The following is a 16,068-nucleotide window of genomic DNA, read 5'->3' as shown; positions in this document are numbered from 1 at the left end:
GGCCTGATGAGATCAGGGCCCTTCTTCGGGCTTCAATGTCGCCTGTCTACCTGTCTACTTGTCTGCCTCACTCGCGGACTGGCTGGCTGATATTCAGGCTCTGAGCTTGCTGGCTTCTCTGGAAAGACTCGTCTCATCTCATTCCATCTCATCTCATTCTCAGCTGATGTGGGCTTGGGCTTGGGGTCTGGGAGATGACCGCGTTGGTATATGCTCTTTTCTGGGAGTTGGCTTATTGAGGACTTGTCATTTGGTCTACGAGGCAGGTCTGATGTCAGTCTGTGGAGGGAGAAGGGTGTCTGTGGAGATAATCTGGGGGCAGGGCGTGGTCTGTTGGGTCTTTGCTGTGCATCTATGAGGACGTTTCGGTATATGCCTGATGAGTAGATAGCGGTATTAGTAGACTGGAGTTGACTGGTGATCTAAGTTAGGCCAGGGGAGTAGCTACATACGGGCTTTTATTCATGTTCACATTTATCTTTTGGTGTGTATCTACTCACGGCTTTGGAGTAGACGGATGTATGTACTGTATGTAGTATTTCTGACTCGTTAGATGACGTTTACTAGTAGCGAGGATGGATTTTCCTCCTGAACATCCAAAGAACTGTTGCCGGAATCTCAAAACAAATTGAACAGGAGCTGTTTCAGGAAATTAAGTCAGGAACGCGAAGTATGCCCGTTTAGAGAAATGTTGCCTGCACTTTGAACCACAAAAAGCCTCTGCCGGCGATCTTCTTTGGCATCGAGCCTTGTTATGAAGCGCCGAGCACTGTTGACAGTGGTACGAGGTCTAGAAGGAGATTATCACCTCGAATTTGGCGCGGAGAGGTTATACGAGCAGGACACTCATCATTAAGACAGCATAGCCTACATGATATTAGACTATGAGTATGGTCTTTTATAGCGATATTGACTATCTTCGATCCCAACGTGTTTGGGTCAGATTGGCTTAAGGTAAGACCATTGGCATTTCATGTTCGGCGTAGAAATGAACCTACTATGAACTAGACACTCATGTTTGTGATGCTTTTTCCTATTACTCCAGAATATGCCGCGAACGGAAGCTTACGATGAGATATAGTCTACGTGATAAGCCCAAAGAATCGGAATTTATGATGACCAAAATGGAACGCCATCCAATTACATCTGATCTAGCTATCATACATAGATGATTAAAAAAAACATATTGTGTGATGATAGTACGGTTTTCTTGATCAGGAAATGCTAGGCCATAAATATCGGAGGTCCTCCAAAGTCATTTTCGGGACTCTTTTGAAGGATTGAAAACATACCAGAATGTCCCAACGACCGGCTTAAGACCTAACCTATATGTCAGGAACAAAGAATATGCCATCAACATACCTACGGGTTTGAAACCGTCGTCTAACATCTTTCAGAGAACAGATCCGATATCTCAATCGATCGAGGTGATGTGTTGTTGATGCCAATTGTAGATGGAGATTACTATGCCATTGAACCTGGAAATAACATCTACCGGCCTAAAACTGCTCCTCGTCTGTTATTACCCTTACATCTGACCAAAGAACACCACCATTATGACAATCACAACGGTCTAGAACCATGATATCCAGGTATGTAGGTTGAACGCAGACACCAAAATCATGGTTCGATGACGTCGTCACCCGCAGTCCCACCTATGAATCCAGCAACGAAACATCTCAAGAACAGCCGATTTGGAATAAAACCAACCAAAATAAACTGGAGATCGCGATCGAGATCTGGATCGAGATTTCCAAGGGCTCATGAACATCATCAGTGCCGACGTTCTTGTTCGGCATTTCCCTCTCCGGCTCCACAACGACGTAACGATGAACTCGTTACTATTTGTAGATCGCCATGAGGGAAGCTGGCATTTCCGGCGCTGGTTGACGTATGTATTGTGTTTCTGGGGCTTGGTTTAGTCTCCTGGGCTGAGATTGGATTGGACTGCTAGGTTGCGTGCTGTGGGTTGTAGTTTGCTCAAGAAAGGTGCACAGTTAGTTAGAGGTGGGTAAGAAAGTAGCTATAAATATCAACTCGATACCCTGTGCGCTCAACTAAAAACCTACTTAACATACCAGAATAATCTCTTTTCCTTCTATATACTCTCTGCAAAACATAAACCAAAATGTCCTCCCAATACAGCAAACAAGAGCAGTTCCCCATCGAGGTAGACGACGACGACATCGACCAGAGCCCCAATCTGGCTGACGACGCCGATTCCGAGGAACAGCTCGGTATGTTTCACCCTTTCATTGTTTCTTCTCATACACTCTCTACTCTTTCGAAGAATCGACAGAAACAAAACTGACATCTTAACCAACCCGTCTAGAACACGACGAAAACGATGCCATTGACAGGTCGAACATCATCCCCGGAGACGGTCTGCGTCATGCGAAGCCCCAGACTCAGAACCAGTACAGCGAGGGACCGGATGAGGATGATATTTAAGTTGCCTGTTTAGTTCGGGTTGAGGTTCTGTTGATGTAAGGAATTTTTATTTGTACTATTTGAGATAAAACTGTATGGTTATGGGTTGGTGTTCTAGAGATATTGATGGTCTAGCGGGTTTATTTGTACGATATGTGTGACATTAGTTCCATTTGATTTTTGCTGTAAAGTTTCGATTACCTTTCCAAGTGTAGATGAATAGTGCCCAGTGATCAGTCCCAAACGCCGTTGCGACAAACGAAAGCAAGATCCGGTGATCCATCGCGGCTGCTTTCTCGTTAGCAAATGTCATAATGTTATTCGGCTTGGGAAGAGCGATCTTACTAGAGATCTACATTGATTATTGCCTATATTCTTGAGCGCGGTGACAATGTCTTTGACCAGGCTGATGATGGTCTTGACCTATCATACAGCATCAAAATACTACTCTCCTAACATCATACAAGCTTCTCCTTATACGGTATTAAAGATTTCAAGATGATCTGGTGTTAGAGAGTACTTCTTAACTCTCTAACACTGGATGAGGGTCAGAAGTCAAATAATCCTAATATTGCTACCGAGCCAACTGTATATACCCCGATCAAGGAATATGAAGCTACATTACAATACATCGGTAGCGTGGAAATTTTTGTACGACAATTTTGATTTTGATTCCACTGGGTTTTCTGTACATTTACGTCCAAGTAGATGGGTGATCCAGGGTCGTAGATCAGAGAAGAGTGAGGCATGGACCTTGGAGAGAAGACCTGGAGGCACGATGACAGTAACCCAATGGTCTTTGCGATCAGTCATTCTTGAATTTCATTCCTTTCATTTCAACAGATTTTTTCTATGTATCCGCCATGTCTTACATAGAACTCCAACCTGATTAGTCATGGCATAAACTTATGTAGTATAATATTGAAGGCATTTCATTTTTGGCCGTTAAACCTGTATACAAGAAATCTAGAAGTCCTGCTCGTCGTCGCCGAAAATGATGACGTTGTTGATCTGGATGATGGTTAGCTCACATTCATCGGATTCTCATAAAAGAGTACTTGCCTTCAGAACCATGCGGCAGAGCTGAGTAGCGAGCAACAGTTGCTGTCGCTTGCTGATCAGGGGATCGATGGCGAAGTGCTCCCGCATATCTACAAATCTCATTAGCAATGATCTCTTGTTTTACCAAATCGGACGTCCACATACCGTTGTTACCGGTCAACATGCAGTCGACACCCAGTCGGGAGTTGTTCTCCTTAACCTGGCGCGACTTGACCGAGGCAAGGGTCTCAATGGGGCTCAATCCAGAGTTCTCGGCGAGGGCCATTGGCACGGCATCCAGCGCATCGGCAAAAGCGCGCATGGCGTACTGTTCGATTCCGGGGCTCTGCAAATGACATACCATGTTAGTACGTGACATTAGTGCATTCAATCCACGTCACATACCTTGACGGCGGCGTCTTCCACGGCCAGAGCGCAAGCGATCTCGGCAGCACCTCCACCATACACAACTCGGTTGTCACGGACCAGGTTGCGAACGACGCAAAGGGCATCGTGCAGCGAACGCTTGGCTTCGTCGATGATCTAATAACGATTATTAATACGTAATTCATGTCCACGAGAAGAATCGATCGGTCCTCACCATCTTGTTACTTCCTCGTACGAATATCGTAACGGCACGGCTGTTGGCGCAATCTTCAATGACAAGCATCTTCTCACGGGTGGTACCGAAAGTCATCTCCCGCACACTGCCGGCAGTTCCAAGCTTCTCCGCGCTCAGGTCTTCGAATCGGGGAACGATGCGACCGTTCGTTGCGATAGCGATCAGCTCGATTTCAGGGCCGCCGACCCACCGCACAGCGGGAAGCTTGTTCTGGAGCAGAAGGTGGTTGGCCTCGTCGTCGAAACCCCATTGGCAGATAACCAGGTTGGCACCCGCATCCTTCAGGTTATGGATCATCTCAGTGAACTTCTCGCTCTCGTAGTCTTGCAGCTTCTTGAATTCTTCGACGGATGTGATGTCGAGCTTGTGCTTGGTCTTCGGCTTGGGAGGCTCGAACGGGCAGGTCAGAATCGCCAGTTTGGCATCGCGGACTTCGTCGGGCATCTGAGGGTGGGAGAAGTCCTTGTCGACAATAACACCCTTAACAAGCAAAGAGTCTTCGAGAGCACCTCCAACCTTTCCATCCACCTTGATCAATTCGAAATCAACATCCTTGCGATCGAGATCGGCAACCGAAAGCACTGCGTCGACGGCGATCTGGGCGAACTGGTCGTGGGACTTGGAGACACTTGTCGACAGTTAGCATAAAGAGGGAGAAAGGCGGGTCGGTAGTAAAGGGGTTGCATACATCTTGCTACCCAAGCTGGTTTTTGCGACCTGCAGCAGGTTGTTTGTGTCATCCCGGCTGAACGGAATCGAGTCACTGATCTCGTCAAGCTTCGCAACGGCAATCTCGCAGGCTTGGTCGTAGCCATCGGCAATACGGATGGGGTGGATGCCCTTGTCAATAAGATCGGAAGCCTGCTCCAACATGGCAGCAGCCAAAACGACGACACCAGTTGTTCCATCACCAATCTCTTCGTCCTGGGACTTCGAAAGCTCAACCAAGAGCTTGGCGACGTTGTTTGTGATTTCCATCTTCAAAGGTCGGTGAGTTAGCGGAGCGATTGGAACGAGGGGTTTCGAGGAGCGGCGCGACGAACCTGACCCAGGATAGTAGCGCCATCGTTGGTAACGGTGATATCGCCATCTGCGGAGATCAAAATTTTATCGAGACCACGAGGACCCTGATCTTGTTAGACTTTCATCATATTGATGGGCTGTTGATAAGGTCCTACCAGAGAAGATTTCACGATGTTGGCAACGGTTTTGGCGGCAACAATGTGAGCTTTCACCGCATCGTTACCATGCTGTCTCTTCTTCTTTCCCTGGCTGTAGAGAACCGAGTGTATCAGCAACCGACCTCCGAGCCCATCATTGTATGGTGACCGCAACGTACTCTCGAACGACAATGAACGGCCGGCCCGATTCATCCTTCAACATGGAAGCTGTTGGTGAGTTGCGTTAGCGGCGGCACGATCTAGAATCACCTATTATTCCGAAAAAGTGTTTACCTTGGGACAAGTCAAGCTCTGGTAAAACGAAGATGAGATGGTCAGTGTGGTGGCTCCGGAATGAGGGGCATGTTGAGACATACGCATCGCCATTTTGACGGGTAGCTATGGGGGCAAAGAACCGAGTTCAGAGACCTGAAACGGTCAAGAGCGTGCAAACGGAGAAAAAAGGTGAAAGAAGCCCCCAAAGAAGTGGTTAGAAGAGTGACGTCGGGGGATCAGGGACCTGAGGCACGGCGATGTTCTTTCGCACTGGGCCTTTTTTAGAAATTCTGGAGATGTCCACAAGCGGACTAGTGAACTGGTTGCCCCATCGGGTATAGCGTGTATTGCCCACCAACGCGCATGCCTGCGCGACTCGGCATTTCTGAAGCGCCCAAGAACTAGTTATCATCTTCATTCATCTCCTGCCCGATTGTCCATCTTCATCACGCGGAAGTACTAGACTTCTCTATCGCCATAGAAACGAAGCCGCCACTCTGTTTTCACGGCTCTTCAATTTACCCAATCCTTTCAGGACAATGCCTCGTGAGTGATGCTTTTCTGACCATGGTCGCATAACAAGAGCCACGTCGAGCTGACTTCTACCCAGCCCCATTAGGAGATCATTCAGATGACGAATCGACCGGCGAGTCTATTCCCTTTAACGACGCCAAGGAAATCGAGGAGCCCAACGACAAGGCTGAGGAAGACGATGGGGATAACGGGGATGACGGAGATGAGGATGAGGAGGGCGTGTGAGTTTATGATGCAACCTATTCAATCTGCAGCCCGCATTGACTCACCAACAAAAGCTACATCGTCGAAACAATTGTCGGCCACGAATGGGCCAAAAATGTACGTTTTATCAATGCGCCTCGTTTTTATTGATTGCGCCTTGCTAACTTGGCCTTAGGGTGCCCTTCTCCTCACGGTGAAGTGGAAGGGGTACGATGACCCCGCGGACCAAACGATGGAACCGGAAGAGAACCTATTGTATGACAAACTGGATGACGTCTGGCAAAAGTCGGGAGCTAAACATTTCGCAACAGGGAGGGTGCCGAGGACGTGGTGAAGGAGTACTTCAAGACTCTGGGAGGTCGACCAACGAAGCCGCAAGCCCAAGGTCGAAAGCGCAAGTCGATGACCGCAGCAAAACCAACCTCCGAGAAGACACAGCCCAAGAGGCGCAGGAAATCGCAAGCTGATACTGCCCCCGCCGAGGCAACCGACGACTCCGATGCGATGAAATGGGTACCGAAGTCCAAGAACTGGGAAAATGAGGTTGAGAACGTCGACACTATCATGCGCGACCCGGAAACATCAAAATTGATCGCTTATCTCCACTGGAAGAATGGCAAGAAGTCTAAGGTTTCCATTGAATCTTGCTATAATAAGTGCCCGAAAAAGGTGAGCTCCAGGTCTTTCATTATAGGGGGCATCGACTGACATTTAGGAAGATGCTGAAATTCTACGAACAACATCTGTGAGTTATTGACATTTATGAGTTTCTCTACGACAACCGCTAATTCATTTTAGGGTTTTCAAAAATGCTTAAATCGATACCAATTTGACTTGTTTTATTCATTAATTTCTATCTCTTATTTTGATCTCATTTCATGAGGCCCATTTTGTCAAATTGAGCTTTTCGAGGAATACCCGTTGATGAGTCGCACACTCTTCGGCATCCCATTGCTGGGATCTTGCGGGTATCGAAAATCGCAGCGCATAACGGGTGTTTGCTGGAGTTTAGCGATCGAATGCGATTTCCGATTTGTAAGATAACTTTGGGTAATGCTTTGAACCCCTGAATTTTAGGGGAGGGGCCCATTTGGGCTGTACATGCAAAGTCATAGGAGAGAAAATTCACAAAAAAAAGGGTGTCTGGGCAAGCAAGCAGGGAGCTCAGCTTATGAATATTTTTAGGTATCCATGCCGGTCGTGGTTTTTCCTTTGGGTATTATCAATAACATAATTTTCGGAGTCACAATATCCTCATTTTCCTCATTTAAGTACTTTACTTGCTTTGCTGTTAGGGGCCATGACGGCTATTAGCTATGATTATGACCATCAAAGTTCTGTGATACCTTCCTCCTAACCCATTTCCAGACCGGCAGTTCTTGCCATGGCGAGATAGTGCCAGCGCGAGTTCAAGAATTCAGAGCCGTGCTTTTCTAAAACCCTTTTGATATCTCTGGTGTCTCCCCCTTGGATGCATTTGTCATCCTCAGCTGTCCAGACTCCTGGCATATCTTTGGGGATGTCCTTTCCTGCAACTAGGTGTTTTAGGACTTGATCGGCGAGTTGCGGGTCCATACTGGTACAGCGCAGAGCCTCGATGATTTGATCCTCGGTCTTTGCTATTCCAGTACGGAGATGGTCGTCAATCCAAGCGTCAACGTCTTGTTCTGGCTGTTCATCGGGTTCTGAGCTCTCTGGGGTGGATGGTAGGAAAGGAAGCTCAAGGAGACCTGCGTCAACGTCAATTGGCTCCGGCTCTTGGGGTCCGAGTGCGTCTTGTATTGAATTCAGGTAACTGAGTAATTGTTCCTGCTCTGGTGCAGGCTTTGGTGCTTTTTCAAGTTCTCGCTCTGACTTTCGCTCTGATTCCGGTTCTCGCTCTAGTTCTGGCTCTCGCTCTGGCTCTGGCTCTGGCTCTGGTTCTGGTCCTGGTTCTGGCTGTCGCTCATGAATCTTTTTAGGACCTTTTCCCATCTCATTACTGCGCTTTTTGGTTATACTCTCATCAAGGGCTGGGAGTATGAACTTTGGCGGAGGCGCATGTTTTTGTCGAGACGAAGTCTCTTCACTTTGCTGAGGGACATCCGGGGTTGGGGTTTTCGTGTTGCTTCCAGGGCTCCCAGTTGCCCTTCGCTTCCGTGCAGGGATATCCCCTCCGTCTGAATCAGTGCCGTCTGAGTTGTCAGAAGTCGGAGTGCGTTTCCTTTTCCTAGATTCAGGTAGCTGAGTAATTGTTCCAGGTCCTTGAGACTTTTGCTGTGATGACGATGCAACAGCTGCAGTAGTGGTTCGAGTTGAGGTTTCCGTTCTTTGATTGCTTCCTTGTGTGGCAGAAGGGGCAGTCGATTGCGGCATACCCCCCGGGCGTGGTCGTCCGCGGAGCCTTTTTAAGTATCGATCGCGATAAGACTGAAAAGTGTGCCTCGGATTCTGATTTCATGAGATGATTGTAAGGATACAACAATGTCGTTTTTATAGTGTGAGGGACAGTCCTTACCACTACGGCTAACTCCTGATAGATTTTGTTACCCTTGATAGAAGCACTGGGATCACCTTCGTATGTCTGCACCCAATCCCAGAGTTCTTGGTCGTCTTGCACAGTGTACAGGATCTTATGTCCCCTGCTGGGTAGATTGGTCGCCCCTACCGGACGAGGGGCCGAAGATGCACACCTGTAGTCTTCCAACTTTTGTAGACGCCCTTGGCGAATTGAATCCTCAACGAAGCGATAGGAAAATCTAGTGTAACGTAAGCATACCTCAGTGCCATCAAGGAGACGTAGATCACAAACAGACGGAAAGATCTTACGCGTTGGCCGGAATATTTCTTAGATGTCTTTTCATATGATCCACCAATTTGATTTCAGCATCTTTCTCAAAGAGTCTTACGAGACCGCCATTTCTCTATACGACAATTAGGTCTCAAAACAAACACCCTAGCATGTCATTGCACAATACCTCGATGGAATCCTTGAATCGACTTCTCTGTGGAATGTTCTTCGACAGCCAAAACTGCTTGCCCTGGAAAAGCAAGTTGGATGCTGTACTGGAACTTCCCTTGACTCCTTCCACGTCCGTCTCCGCCATTGTCACTAGAAGATCATTTGAGAGGTAAGTCCCCCCCCCTTTAGGCCATTCACAAGAGCACGACGCGCAGTCACGTGTTCTGGTATCGAAGTGAGTATGTCCCAGATCGCAAGCGACAGACAGGTTCGTATACGAGTAGCCTGGACTACAGCTGCATCGTGTAGAATTTGAGTTTAAACAGGAAAAGAGGAATGGTGATCTCTAAGTTGACGATGAGGTCAGAACCAATCTTCCACCAGCACGCGTTCCGCGTAAGGGACCGGTGAATTGATGCCTTAGGTACCCACCAGGGAGCCGGATCACGTGTAGGAACGGGTCCTGTGCCTCGCGAGGCCAATGCTCACTGGCCAACTTGTCCTAACTGGCGCTAACGTTGGATGTTGCTTGCCTTAGCCATCCGCTGGAAGGGCAACACAACCCCTCCAGAATAAAATGACTATTCCTGCTTAGTGGCTGCAGAGGACCGATATACAGCATCGGAATGCCAGTTTAATAGTGTTCCTCCTGGCCCGCACCATTCTTATTCCATCCAGCTATACAGGAGGCGGCATTCGACAAGCCATTCGGTTGGCTCAGGTCTAGAAGGCAACAATGGGGTCAATTAGAACCATTGCCTTGGTTATCCTGGGAATTTCTGGGTTCACTTTTGTTGCCCTGTTTGGCAAGCTTCCAGCTCTGCGGTACGAAGAAAAAAGAACACGTGCCTAAATGACTGAGGCTGATACATACGCTATGCAGGCGAACACCTATTGGTCTGCTTCACAGAATCATATGCATACATATTCCAAATGGGATCGCTCGTCTTGACTCCCATCTGCTAGAAGGTCGAGTTGTTCGCGGTTGGAGCAAGTCCGGCAATTATATACTCCATGAAAATCACCCCCTGGTTCTAGTCAGTTTCAACATAGGACACTTCTATTATTGCATGCTGACAAAGTATATAGATATTTTTCACGGCTCTTCTAATCATAGGGCAGTGGATCTTCATTCCAAGTGCATGGTCTAGAGTTTCAGCCGTCCACAAAATTTGTGTTCCGATTGCGGCGAGTTTACCCTACGTATTCTTGTATGCTAGCGTCGTCACCAAATCCTTCATCACACCAGGAAACCATGCCGAGGAGATGGAACGGTATCCCTATGATAAAGTCATCTTTCATCCTGGACATCATTGTGGCTCATGCCATCTGCTTAAACCAGCAAGAAGCAAGCATTGCAAGTTCTGCAAGGCCTGTGTGGCGCGATACGACCATCATTGTGTATGGCTCACCAATTGTGTCGGGCTAAACAACTACCACTATTTTTTGTCGCTGATCATGTCGCTTTCGGTGATGCTGATCTACGGCTCATTGCTTGGTTACGCCCTTCTATGTCAGACCTATGACAAGCTCTTGCCACCCGGCTCACCCTGGCGGTCCCCTGGGCAAAGCTGGACAGCCTTCATTAATGTATGGACCGTGATAATTACCGTGGACCTTCGAATCGGAGCCATCACCCTCCTAATGGCCATGACAGCTCCGCTGGCGGTCGCCTTCCTGGTCTACCACACGTATCTGATCTGGGCAGGCATGACGACCAATGAGAGCGCTAAATGGTCCGACTGGAAAGAGGATGTGGCGGACGGCATCGTTTTCCGGTCAAATAAAGCCGAAATTTATGGCACCTCCCCCTTGCTCGGTGAGTATCAGAGTGTGCATACTTCCTGGCCTGTCAGCAGCGAGCAGGTCTTGGTCTTTACCGACGGCGAAGCTCCCAGAGAGGGGTGCATCTTGTCACCCGACTCCAATGACATTCGACAGCCGCAGAATTTCCAGATTGTGGCAATTGATCGGCGATGGGAGCCTGTACGCAGTATGAGGGAAGTCGACAATATATACGATCTGGGCTTCTGGAACAATTTGCGTCATGTTTTTAACTTCCCTACCCGGCGCAAAGTGTCATAGCGCTCGAATTGGATTATTTCAATTTGATTCAGTATGGTAATAATATTATCCAGGAATATAAAACGATTTGACTAGTGAATGAAGGACTAAATGTACATAGAAGTAGTGAATAGTTGAATAAATGGCTGACAAAAAAGGCGGTCCCGCCTTCCCTTCGGAGCCGGAAAAAAATCCCTTCGTCTTTCGGTGTTTCCCCTCCGAGCATCCGCAACACTTTTCGAAAGCACCCTGCGAGCAAACCTCAGGTCCTATCGCATCGCAACGAGTGTCGCACGACCCTCACCCGTGCTGTCAAGATGGCAGACCGAACCGCAATTGATGCGAAGCCGAAATGTACCCCGGCCGAGCTCATGCTGAAGGTCATCCTGACGGGGACTCTGAGCCACTACGAGACTCGCGGCATGATTGACGAAAAGCGTCTGGAACATATGCTGGCGGCGGGGAAGTCGATATTGTATAAGACTCACCAGGAAAGCGACGTTAGGTATGCCATTGGTTTCCCAAACCCCTCCTGTCCACCGTTGTCAACAAGTCATTTGTGCTGACCTCGCCCCTCATGGTAGGCACAATCTGGGCCTGTCGCCGGCTATCTGGCAGGGCTTTACGGACGTATTGACCAAGGCGATCCCGGTCCTCGAATCGCAATCCTTTGCTTGGAAATGCCCTCCTACCGCAAACTACGATCATTCCTCCTCCAACCTCATCGCCTTCAACTACTTTTCACTCGTCAAGGACATCGAACGCCTCAATGACTTATGTACTATCGCACGGAATCTTCTTGCGACCACAAAAAAGGCGCAAAACATGGCGGCAGAGAAGGGGTTTGATCAGAGAATTCTGGCGCTGGTAGACACTTGTGTCCGGGTGACGGCGCGGGGCTTTGATGGCGAGACCAATGCGAGGAATGAGGAGCGCTGGCAGAAAGTGGTCAACCTTTACAAACGGCTGCTGATTACCTGTCTCCAATTCCTGCATAACTTCATCATGCACAATGAGCAGCGGAAGATGGTCCTCTGGCTGGATCTCTTCGGGTACCATTCAACCGGAGATTCAAACATCATCCAGCCCAGAGAACCGCTTGATCAAGCCATGAGTCAACCTGAGGGAGTCGCGCCGATTGTGAAAACCGGAGAGAGAATAGTCAACCCTCCGATACGGGCTCTGTACGACCAAACGGCGGAGGACCTGCTTCTCGAGACCATATCCAACTTTCCCCGGGAACCTGCGACCATCAAAGAGGAGGCGGCGATGTTGCTTCTCGCCAACATCAAGGACCACATGGAAAAGCTTCTTGGACGCGACCTGACCGCCATTCAGGAAATGGGCAAGGACCCGGAACAGGTCAAGGAGATTCGCGCCGCTCTAACTGCCATACTGGGAGCGAAGGTTGATGGATGGACCGACCTTCAAGACCGAGCGAAAGACCTCCCCCCAGCCCTGCCCGAAGATGAGCCACCGCGCAAGAAAGCCATTCTCACGATCGACCGCAGCATGACTGCAGGGTTTCCTCGCATCTGCTGGTCCGATCTTCCGGATCTTAGCGACTACGGTGCTTTGGCATCGGGCGACGCGGCCATCATGGATGAGGACACAAGCATGCCGCGATCTGCTCAGTCTGCTGCTGAGACACTCCAAGAAGCCAAGGATGAGCTGATGGCACGTCTGCAGGAGTCATCACAGCTCGGCGATGGCGCGGATGGAGATTACGATACTGGCGATGCCGGAACGGTCGGTGATGATGACTCTCGTAGCCTGGAAGCGGTGGCCGACGGGAGCATGGAGGAAGAAGAGGAAGACGATGAAGATGACGATGACGACTACCGAGGCCGTCCAGGCGACCAGCAACGTGGCTTGCTAACAGACATTCCGTTGGTTCTTGGACCGGCAGAGATAGAGGCTCTTCCAATGATCATTCAAGCCGGTATTGTGGACAGCTTTGGCCTCAAGGGTGGGGAGAGATCGGGCACAAGGAACATGCAGTCTCTTCGTTGCCACATCTTACTCACCCAGGAAACTGGCCGAAACCTCCTCCGGGAGCTTCTAATTTTCATCGCCGCATGGGACCTACCTGACGACGAACTCTACTTCAAGATGATGGTGCAGATCATGGATGCCGTTCTACGGAACGGATTAATGTCCCATGCTTATTCCGATTTTGGCCAGCCCAAGGACATCATCTCCCCAGCGCAGGCAGTTGTCGTGAAGATTCTCACTCACATCTTCCGAGCCAAATACTCACCTGCCTCGGTCACCGGATCCACGCCGGCCAACCCTACCAAAAGTCCGGCTCCGCTATCAAGGGTCGACATTCTGACCGTGCGCTACATTTTCACCATCTTCCGCGGCAATATCATTCCCGAGACCTGCGCGTTGATCTACCTCCAGGGCCAGATCCGGGCCGGACGGGCGCTTCCCGAGGACTTCCCTCTGAACCTGTGGGACATGGAACGCGTCTACGAAGGTGTCTATCAATTCCTCGAGTTCTTCGCCGTGCTCACCGAAAACAACGACTGGAAAAACCTATTGGTCAAATGGGAAATTGTCTACGATCTAGTCACGTTGATCAAGGAACTCGAAGCCAGCATTCCCAAGGGACAGTTAAGCGCACTGCCATTCGGACGCAGCAGCAGCCCGTCCAAGGACTCCCAACATGGCGGTGCAGTCCCCGGACCAGTTGCGGTAGAACGGCCCTACGATCCCAGCGACCCGGATCCGGTGGACGCAGGTCCCGGATCTCGAGCCGAGTCCCCCCCTATCACCGAAGATCCGTCGGAATTCGAGTGGCGCAATCTCAAGAAGCTGGTTGTGCTCGTTCTCTCGTCGTTAGTCTGGAAGTGCCCCGAGGTACAGGACCAGATTCGCCGACATGGCGGTGTCGAAGCCGTGCTATCTTGCACCAACTTCGATGCGCATAATCCGTACATCAAGGAGCACGCGGTCATGTGTCTGAAGTTCTTGCTGGAGGGCAACCGCGAGAACCAGAGGCTCGTGGAGGAGCTGGAAGCTCGCGAGGTTGTAAAGGATGACGGGGGGCTGTTGGAGAAGAGCGGATTCGAGGCCGTGATTGACAAGACGGGCAAGCTGGCAATCAGACCGAAGGAGGGTCCGGCCGAGAAGAAGTGACCAGACTTGCTGGCTCGTAATTACCCATGCCGAACATTTTTATGAATTCAACCGAAATAACGTGTTTGATGTCTTTTTATTCAATTTTTTGCGTCTCCAGTTCAAATGATAGCACATGCATTAATCATGTCATCAATCATATCATCCGTCCACTATACAATACCTACTATCAGTCTTCCCAACCATTAATTCCATCCGTAACAGCCTCAACCCTCATTCCATACTAAGCACTTAACCATACATCCCATCCCACTCCTCCTCGTCATCCTGCTCGGCAATCTTTTTCCTCGCCTCCACCTTCTCCCTCTCCTGCTTCGCGAAATCCGTCCGGTCGAGCGGACACGTTCCCCGCAGGCGCAACCACGGCCGCACACACTCCATGTCAAACAGATGCGTCGGGTGGCACGGCAGCCGCACAACAAGCGGGTATTTATCCTCTAGAAAGGGATTGTTGCAGATAGGGCAGGTCTGGTCCGGCTTTAGGGATGCTCGGGGGACGCGATCGAGTACTATACCACGAGCACACACACACACACATCATCATCATCATCAGCAAAAGATCTTTCCCAATGACTAGAACGTAGCCGATAGGTAGGTAGGTAGGCAGGTAGGTAGAACAAGTGGTGGACCGCCGGGGCGGCATTCCAACCCGACAGACAAGGTAGGAAAGAACATACCATCACAAAACTCCTCACTCACGCCCTCGACCTCTTTCGGCGGCATCTCTGCCTGACTCAACAACGACTGAATCATCTCCGTCAACAAACCACCCCCAGACCCAGCCTCACCATCACCGCTCCCCGCGGGCGTCATGATCCCCGGTCCTTCGCGACGCATGACCTCGAAGGCCTCGGCGAGGGAGTAGAACGCTGCGCTGACATCGTGGGGAACGGGGACGGCGTGTGGGCGCGAGCGACCGGTCTCGTCGGGGCTGATCTCTGAGAGCGTCGCGAAGAAGGTGGAGAGGTCGGGGCGGCGGCGGCGCGCGGAGGTGGTTGTGGAGGGGTCGGTGGTGTTGTGTTCCACTGTTTTTTTTTGGTTGAGAGGGGTACGGTTAGTTTGGTGATTTATGTATGGGCGGAGGGAGGGAGGGAGGGGTGGGAATGAGGGTGAGCTTACCTTCGTAGGTGGACATGGTGGGTGGGTGGATTTGTTGGTGGTGGGTTGGAGATAGATGGAGGTGAAGGGAGATGAGGTAGGTAGGTAAGTAGCGCGGGGTAAAATTTGGAGGTCCGCTAGATTAGGCAGAGTCGACTCGTTTTAGGTCTCTCGATCTGGCGAGAAACTAATCTGGTTGACAATTAATTGCAGAAAAAAACCGAGGGTTGAAAGAGAGTGGGATGGTAGGTGGTTATAACTGAAGAGTGGGAGAATGACGGAGGAGAAAGGCAGCAGCGGAGACGCGTCTGTTGGTTTTGCTCGGTTGCATTATCACATCCGTCATGGATACTCCCCGTTCTTCCTTTTCCAGGTCCCACGCTGTGCTCCTGAATTGTTCGTCGAAGTTTTACAAAATAGATGGTCTTTGCGCTTTTCAATGGGTTGAATACTGTTAAAATTGACAAATTCCCCATGCACGTTACTCATATCCCATCCGAATACAAATGCTTCGCTAATAACAATATCACCAAATTGACTAATTAATACGCACC

The 16,068-nt window shown here is 49.8% G+C and overlaps 6 protein-coding genes across 6 annotated transcripts; 3 read left to right on the top strand and 3 right to left on the bottom strand.

Annotated features, from left to right (window-relative positions):
- Positions 1-2,128: 2,128 nt before the first annotated feature.
- Positions 2,129-2,451, top strand: KD926_004121 (uncharacterized protein; the record flags this gene model as incomplete). The annotated part of the gene is made up of 2 exons (XM_053096608.1): positions 2,129-2,237; positions 2,333-2,451. The coding sequence occupies 2 exons, from the start codon at positions 2,129-2,131 to the stop codon at positions 2,449-2,451; spliced, it is 228 nt and encodes a 75-aa protein (XP_052961264.1).
- A 945-nt stretch (positions 2,452-3,396) lies between these two features.
- Positions 3,397-5,640, bottom strand: KD926_004120 (chaperonin-containing T-complex subunit CCT5; the record flags this gene model as incomplete). Its single annotated transcript, XM_053096597.1, has 11 exons — positions 3,397-3,441; positions 3,502-3,581; positions 3,637-3,817; positions 3,877-4,014; positions 4,073-4,721; positions 4,782-5,071; positions 5,137-5,220; positions 5,272-5,365; positions 5,433-5,481; positions 5,548-5,565; positions 5,631-5,640. 11 exons carry the CDS (start codon positions 5,638-5,640, stop codon positions 3,397-3,399), a joined length of 1,638 nt encoding a protein of 545 aa, XP_052961263.1.
- Positions 5,641-6,068: 428 nt separating this feature from the next.
- Positions 6,069-7,084, top strand: KD926_004119 (chromo domain-containing protein; the record flags this gene model as incomplete). Its single annotated transcript, XM_053096586.1, has 7 exons — positions 6,069-6,075; positions 6,140-6,284; positions 6,342-6,384; positions 6,443-6,522; positions 6,579-6,923; positions 6,983-7,012; positions 7,066-7,084. The coding sequence occupies 7 exons, from the start codon at positions 6,069-6,071 to the stop codon at positions 7,082-7,084; spliced, it is 669 nt and encodes a 222-aa protein (XP_052961262.1).
- Positions 7,085-7,620: 536 nt separating this feature from the next.
- On the bottom strand, positions 7,621-9,353 carry KD926_004118 (putative transcription factor Rap1; the record flags this gene model as incomplete). The annotated part of the gene is made up of 4 exons (XM_053096575.1): positions 7,621-8,476; positions 8,778-9,005; positions 9,076-9,170; positions 9,225-9,353. The coding sequence occupies 4 exons, from the start codon at positions 9,351-9,353 to the stop codon at positions 7,621-7,623; spliced, it is 1,308 nt and encodes a 435-aa protein (XP_052961261.1).
- Positions 9,354-9,944: 591 nt separating this feature from the next.
- Positions 9,945-14,416, top strand: KD926_004117 (uncharacterized protein; the record flags this gene model as incomplete). Its single annotated transcript, XM_053096562.1, has 5 exons — positions 9,945-10,033; positions 10,092-10,245; positions 10,298-11,194; positions 11,431-11,777; positions 11,857-14,416. The coding sequence occupies 5 exons, from the start codon at positions 9,945-9,947 to the stop codon at positions 14,414-14,416; spliced, it is 4,047 nt and encodes a 1,348-aa protein (XP_052961260.1).
- A 231-nt stretch (positions 14,417-14,647) lies between these two features.
- Positions 14,648-15,551, bottom strand: KD926_004116 (uncharacterized protein; the record flags this gene model as incomplete). The annotated part of the gene is made up of 3 exons (XM_053096551.1): positions 14,648-14,925; positions 15,094-15,441; positions 15,536-15,551. The coding sequence occupies 3 exons, from the start codon at positions 15,549-15,551 to the stop codon at positions 14,648-14,650; spliced, it is 642 nt and encodes a 213-aa protein (XP_052961259.1).
- Positions 15,552-16,068: the final 517 nt, after the last annotated feature.

This window comes from Aspergillus affinis, assembly GCF_023601865.1.
Source record: "Aspergillus affinis strain CMG 70 chromosome Unknown NODE_1_length_919884_cov_86_970707, whole genome shotgun sequence".
NCBI lineage: Eukaryota > Fungi > Ascomycota > Eurotiomycetes > Eurotiales > Aspergillaceae > Aspergillus > Aspergillus affinis.
Note: the sequence above shows the minus strand (reverse complement) of the source record. Positions and strands in the feature narration are given on the sequence as shown.